We start from the raw sequence: 7,444 nt of genomic DNA on the forward strand, positions 1-7,444 counted from the left end.
TCAGGACTTGTAGGAAAAAGTATTTTCAAACGTCAGCTTGAATTTGGTGTCTATAACATGGAAACTGGTTTGAAGACTACAGGAGAACTAGAGCAAAGCATAATATATGGATGGGAACCAAAATTTACAACAAGGGGGAAAGAAGAACCCTCTTGATGCCTTTGCATGCAGTGCAGTGGATCTTCCCCTGCCCAGCACCACCCTGCTGCTGACACTCCCAGGCTGTCAGTCCCCCCCCAGCAGGTGAGGTGCCTCCTGCGGCAATAATACCTGTGCTCTGACGTGGCTGTGTAACCACTTCAGCGATGTGGCTCACAGCCACCAGGCACTGGGAGCTGAGCAGTCATAGATGTGGAGTGGTAACATTTGTGAATGGATAGGTACTGCTGAATCAGCACATCTGTTTCCCTTTGATATGGTGTAAGTGAACAAACTCTCAGCTGTTTTTTGGTTTTTGTTTTTGTTTTTTTACTTTGAAGACAAGATAACAGATGTGGGCACTTCCTGTGAGCTCAGCCTAGTCACACATATTACCACTGCACAGGCAGAATACAGAAGAGCAGAATACATCACAACTCATGCGTATCTTTCATACGGAATGTCTTCATGATGTAGATAATACACGTTATCTAAATAGGAAGGGTATTTGTGTTTTGTGTTCGTTTCAGTAAAATTCCAGTCACTAAAGTGTAGCCACCTTATTAGCATGACAAGTACACCCTACATGAGTTAGCAAGATCTACTTCTGTGGCACAAAACCCTCCCTGTCCAGAAATGCTGATTGTAGGGACTGATCAGACCATTTTTGTATGTTCTCATCAGACTCGTTGTTTGGCTGGAACTCTGCACTCCTTACTGCTTGCATGTTTACTAATTTATTATTAAAACCCCTCTATTTGCCTTTGTTCTTTCACAACTAACACACTGGCCTCTGAATGCATGAGTTATGTGTAAACTGGTGTGTGACTTAGCAACTAATAAATGTATCAATTGTATTGTATTTTCAGAACTTAAAAATATAATTGGAATTACTGTACTAAAACACTTTTTACATTAAGTGGTAAAAACAAGGCAGAATATTCCTATGTTGTACATTTAATTTACCATTATGAGCTCTTAGAATAATTTTGCCCTTTCTCCATTTTAGCTTTTTATCTATTCTATAGGAAACTTCATGATTGGCTTTTCTAGTTGAAGAGTCTGATTCTGTGTGCTAACATTTAAATAATCCATTGCAGTTATGACATTAGGAAAATAAAATTCCAGCATTCCAGTGTTGTGAAGAACAGAGAATCTCCCAGTAGTTAAACCTTTGCAGTAGTGGCCTATGAAAATTGCAATCAGAGGGATTGTTTTGAACCTACTTTTCAGATACTTGAAAGAGATGTTAGGCAGTCACATAGTATTTATTCCATGTGTTCTCAACATCTCAGGACTCTATCTCCTGCCAAGTCTCCTTCTTCATCAACTGGGTCTATTGCCTCCAGCAGAAAATACCCATACCCAATGCCTCCACTTCCTGATGAAGAGAAGAAAGTGAACCGACAAAGTGCCAGGGTATGTGGAATATACACTAATAGCCTCAGTCATTATCGTTTATCTATGAGTTCATGCTTTAAAAGAGAGAGCTGTTTTTCCTTCTTTATAAAAAAAAGGGGGGGGGGAAGATTTTCAAGATTCCATTGAAAAATAGAAGATTCTTGGGGTTTGGGGCTCAGATTTATATTTGCAAATGAGTTTAATTACTGAATTAATTCTAGTGATATTTGGTATGTTTTAATCATTCATTGCTATGTATTTATATCTTTTATTATACTTCGTAGCTTCTACACGACAGCCTGGAATAAACAAAACAGAATGTGTTTTGTTTTTATCAGTTTTTTAGTATACCTGGAAATGCCAGAGATGAAAATAAACTAGCCTCATCTTCATGCCTAATTTGCTTACTCAGGCCTTTTACTGGCTAATAATACCCAATAGGACTTTAGAAATCAGAATCTGTGACAGAAAGTTAGACCAGTGGCTTAGAGGCAGGGTGGAATTTGGATACATATGAAAATCTCTAATATTGGGGCGCCTGGGTGGCTCAGTCAGTTAAGCGGCCGACTTCAGCTCAGGTCATGATCTCGCGGTCCGTGAGTTCGAGCCCCGTGTCGGGGCTGTCTGTGCTGACAGCTCAGAGCCTGGAGCCTGCTTCAGATTCTGTGTCTCCCTCTCTCTGACCGTCCCCTGTTCATGCTCTGTCTCTCCCTGTCTCAAAAATAAATAAAACGTTAAAAAAAATAAAAAAAAAAAGAAAATCTCTAATATTAAAAAAATACGGCAATGGGTATGGTAAAATTTAGCAACCTCTTATATTTTAAAAAGCCAGATTTATTTTACTTTTTTAACGTTTATTTATTTTTGAGAGAGAGAGAGAGAGAGAGAGAGAGAGAGAGATTGACAGAGCACAAATGGGGGAGGGATAAAGAGAGACAGAGGCAATGGAATCCAAAGCCAGCTCCAGGCTCTGAGCTGTCAGCACAGAGCCTGACTCAGGGCTCAAACTCATGGACAGGGAGATCATGACCTGAGCTGAAGTCAGGCAATTAACCAACTGAGCCACCCAGGCACCCCTAAAAAGCCATATTTAAAAACACATAAGAACTGATTATATAAAAATATGGTTAACCATAAGTTTTATTTATTTATTATTTATTTATTTACTTTTTTTTTTAATTTGTCATTGGGTCTTCACATAGAAGAACCAATTCCTTTCTACTTTATTTTTTAAATGAAGTAGTATATTACTATAATCTAGTAATATAATTTAGTATTGTCTGCAGTGTTATATTAGCTTCAGGTGTGCCAGAAGTTTCCTTAAATACTGAGTCCTCTTTTATAACTTTAATTATGATTCTGCTCAGCCTCACAGTATTCCCAGAATACATCCATTATGTGAAATTTGAGAGGTAGTCGAATTTAGAGAGGCAGACTGGCCCTCAGAGAGGCTTAAATGAGAGATATAACTAAAGAATAATTACTTTTATTGGTATCCAAGTTCTGTTGTGGTCAGTTACAGTGTAATGTTGATCTTTTCAGAAATAATTTTGCAATAAAATAAAAAAAAAATGGAGCTTTAAAAGCCCGGGCAGATTTATCTGCTAGTGGGTCTCGGGTTCCTAGGTTTTTTGGTGTAGAAAGATATTTCAGAGCCTCTTTGATGGCTTAAGTAATGGGGTTCAAGGTATACACGAATCATTCAAATTTTAACTTGATCCACTCGTAGTCAGTAAGAAAACTCGCTAAAAGCAGGTTAGATTACTGTGATCAAAAAGACTTTAAAACCAAGCAGTGGTGTTTTGTGAATTACGTGACAAGTTAGCTTCCCGTGTTCATATGGGTAATGGTAAAAGATGGAAAGGAAGAAGAAAATTCCGATTCCCAGCCCTCAGCTTTCTGGCTGTAAAAAACAGAATCGTTAATAGGCATCCAGTTGTTCATGACACGAGTATGTGGTAAAGAAATCCAAGGCTGTCATCCTTCCTCAGAGAATTGTCAAAGTATAACACCCTACTTTTTACCTCTGATAAATTGTTTACATTGCTGTTTTGCTCTGTCTACTTGGGGATATTCTCTCAGCTGTTGTCATGCCAGGGTGCAGGTTATTGTTCCCACAGGAAAGCCCTGAAAATGACAGCTCCCCAGAGGACATGGCCGGCTCGTGGCCTCTTCCCTGGGATGAATGGGGCGACAGTGAAGACTGTAACCCCGGGGACAGTGTGAAAGGCCCATGTCTCCGTTCACCATGAACATCCACATGAGCACATAGCAGAATCCTGCAGAATAAGCAGCCCCCATCTCTGGGCTGCCTTGAAGGGCTGGGGAGTATCAAACAAGCAGATCTTTTTTACCAGCAACCCCTCCATTATAGTCATCTAGAAATTAGAAACGGCCACAGTCATGTCTGTTCCTAAAAGTGATGACTTGCAAAATTCTTCGCTCCTTTTTCCTCACTGGGATGATGGTGATCTTCAGGTTCCACCAGTGTCCCACCAGTGTCATCCCTCTGTTCCCCTTTCTGCAAGCTATCACTAATTTTCTTAACCGTTTGAGAGAAAACTGGACTCACTGAAGCTGAAGCCTGAACCCTTTACCACTCCATACCATCATCTGAGTGTCAATCCAGATGTTCTTACCCGGCAAACGTCCTGTTTAACCATTCATTTTCACTATTCTCCACCAACAGGGGTCATTCACACACACAAACATCCTTAGAGTTGAGTGATTTGTCCTCCAAAAGGGGAGAACACAGGCGGCTCTACCATAGTCTTTGTGGAGTAGCCAATGTGACTATTGAGAACAAGATTTCCATGAAGATTCAAGAGAACCTATTAAATAGGGAACCTACATAGAAACATCCACATAGTCACTTAGCCGTTCCTCCTTTTTCTGTCCCAGAATCTCATTAGGTATACAATGACATGCTCTAGATTTCAGTAAAAATGGAATTTGGATTAATTTGGATGTAATTTAAGTCACACTGGTCTCTAGACTTTCTTTGTTCATGTTTATAAAAGTGTACCCAAATCATATTGCCTGGAAGCAGTATTTTATCAGCCAGGTCTTCTTCGTCGTTGTCGTCATCTTCTTCTTCTTTTTTTTAATTAGCCACTCTGGTGAGCTGAGTTGCATTCATATTTGATCATTCCAAAGTTGTTTATAGTCCATTAAAGCAATTACTGAATGCTGTAGAAATTAGATATGAACAGGACAGTGTACAGAACTGGTGGGAGAGGTAAGGAGGGGAAGAGGTAAGGGAAGTAAGGAATTGACATCATGCCATGGGTGCTTTGTTTCCTGGGAAAGGACAATTTTCTAGGAGACAGTGATGGATTTGGAGAGCGGATGGCCTGGTCATAGGCCCACAGCAGTGATTTCTAAGTGGGTGGTAGTAGTATTGATGGAATCACACTTTCCCGAGGTCAGTACTTCTCAGTACTGGCTGTACATGGGAATTGTTTGAAGGGCTTCTAGGTTATGCTGATGCCTGAATCCCACCCAGAGACCCAGAGAGATTTTGAGTTAGTTGGTCTGATGAGTGGCCTGGGCAGTAGGATTTTTAAAACCTCCTCAGATCACTGAAATGTGCAGGTGGGTCGAGAACCACTACTCTAGAAGGCCATATCAGAATCCTGGGGAAAAGGAGTGTATATATGATTTAAAAAAATAATATTTTAAATTATTTTATTTCATTCGAGACATAATATTTAATCTATTCAAATTTTTGAGTAACAGTAAATGAAGATGTGACGGGTTTGGTATTAAAAGGTGGCAATTGCTAACAAGATTGAAACACAGGTTTAGAGGAAGGAGAAAGCTAAAAATTAGAGCGTTTATTTTATCCATTCATTAGATGTCATTAGAGTGTGCTTCTACAACCACATAAGTATGGATGGAATCACCAACTCTTTTTCATCTTTTTCATCTTCATAGCTCAGAATAGGCCTGTTTCCGGTGCACTTGGATGGCTCAGTAAAGCATCTGACTTCAGCTCAGGTTATGATCTCACGGCTCGTGGGTTTGAGCCCCACATAGGGCTCTGTGCTGACAGCGTGGAGCCTGGAGCCTGCTTCTGATTCTGTGTCTCCCTCTCTCTCTGCTCCTCCCCTGCTCATGCTCTCTCTCTCTCTCTCTCAAATAAACATTAAAAAAAATATGCCTGTTTTCCTGCTTTTATAATGTGCAATTTTGCTTTTCTCTGTTGTGCAGCTATGGGAGACATCCATTTAAGATCCACTGTTTACATGTGATACATCAAAACTGTTTACTTCAACTTTTATAGAAACCCAGCCTCACAGAATCACTGCAAATCTATCTGCTCTTCAGACAATACAGACCCTCTGAGATGCCACAGAGGAGAGGAAGCCGAGTCTCACGTCTGGATACCATTTTCTTTTTGTCATTGGCTTAGGATTTAACTGAACCATGAAAAGAACTACTGAAATGTTACACTATAACATGGAAAAATAAAGGTACCGGTATGTTAATGGATAATCCGCATGACAGATACATGTAGAAATCTCACTAAAATTAACTCATGACCCAAATGTAGCAAGTTTCCTAAGGGACAATAATGGATTCAGAACTGACATTCTGAAGCACATCCTCATTGTAGACAGTAATGCTATGTGCATGAAGCTTCTGTTTATTGCTTTCCACATTTAAGGAAACAACATCCCATAATAGAAACTAGCATGCAGGGCTAAGGCATATAGGATTTTTCTGCAGGACTTTAAAGCTTGAGAGGCCAATATCCCATATGCTTACTCGAAACATGTATCTTTATTTTTGTTTTTTTACTTTTCATATTTATATCAGCATACAAGGACAATTGTACATATGTAAACATTTTTAAAATAAAAAAAGCAACTGTTACACACAAGTGTATTTTGCCAAATGCCTAAAAATAATCAGTAACAGGCACATCTTCATCATCCATCAAATGGTCTTTAAAGATGATAAACAGATGATGTTGTAAATATAGTGGTCAGTGCCCTAAGTGTCTCTCCGTAATTGGTATTTGTCCTCCAAAACCTGTGATATCCCTTTAAGCTGTGCACAGCCTGGAGGCAGTTTTCTTGAGTGATTAATCGAACCAGAGAAGAAAATGCCCAGCAAATCTGGGGCTTCCACATTGGCTGGGGCAGGAGCTCAGTAGTGTAGCCAGTCTCTGGCCTCCAGGCACTCACTCTGAAGCTGATGGCTGCTCCCTGGGAGTCCTCCAGCCAGTGTCTGCCTCGGCAACTGTTGTCTTTCAGTATCAGAGCACGCCTAGTCTCACCCTGGAGGCCCGTGAGCCCCTCAGCAGCACGTCCTGCTGACCTTAAGCAAGTGTACCAAAGACACGTGAGACCGGGGCCCCTGATACATTGATAGCTTCCGACTTGCCGACACTAACCCTTTGTGGCCTCAATTTTTGTTCTTTGACAAAACTTTTTAGCTACCTTTATCTGTAAGATGAATAGCTTGTTTTAATAAAACCAACTTTTACACTGTTTATCAAGGATATTTATCATCAGTAGGATGTGAGTCCAACAGGTCATTCCGCACTGATGTGGAAGCAAGGTGATGGAGGTTCTACCAACTGGGCGGGAAGCCTGAACAGGCCACAGAGGGTTAGAAGAAACCTAAAGCCACAAGTGTGCGGCAACTGTGAAGTTACCCAAACAGCTGGCAGGGGAAAAGATCTGACGTTTTGAACTCTTTTTTTTTTTTTTTTAATCCATAGAAAAGTGAGAAATCTATGTTAAAGTCCCTTCTTTAAAACCAAAGTTGGATAGCTGTTACAATGCAGCTCTGTCATTCTAAAAGAAAACTTCCCCGGGAAAGACTACTCTAGTGAACTCCGAAATTGATGGGATCAATCCAATGCTTTGATGTGAAGAGTACTTCTGAATTTCCT

The 7,444-nt window shown here is 40.3% G+C and overlaps 1 protein-coding gene across 2 annotated transcripts in view; it reads left to right on the forward strand.

Annotated features, from left to right (window-relative positions):
- Positions 1-6,419, forward strand: part of ADAM22 (ADAM metallopeptidase domain 22) — a 108,451-nt gene extending 102,032 nt beyond the window's left edge. For both annotated transcript variants that reach the window (XM_032592395.1, XM_032592394.1), the window contains 2 exons: positions 1,434-1,557; positions 5,752-6,419. In XM_032592395.1, the coding sequence (XP_032448286.1) occupies positions 1,434-1,557; positions 5,752-5,772 (145 nt within the window). In that variant the 3' untranslated portion in view covers positions 5,773-6,419. The remainder of the gene's footprint in view (positions 1-1,433; positions 1,558-5,751) is intronic.
- Positions 6,420-7,444: the final 1,025 nt, after the last annotated feature.

This window comes from Lynx canadensis, chromosome A2 (genome assembly GCF_007474595.2).
Source record: "Lynx canadensis isolate LIC74 chromosome A2, mLynCan4.pri.v2, whole genome shotgun sequence".
Classification (NCBI taxonomy): Eukaryota; Metazoa; Chordata; class Mammalia; order Carnivora; family Felidae; genus Lynx; species Lynx canadensis.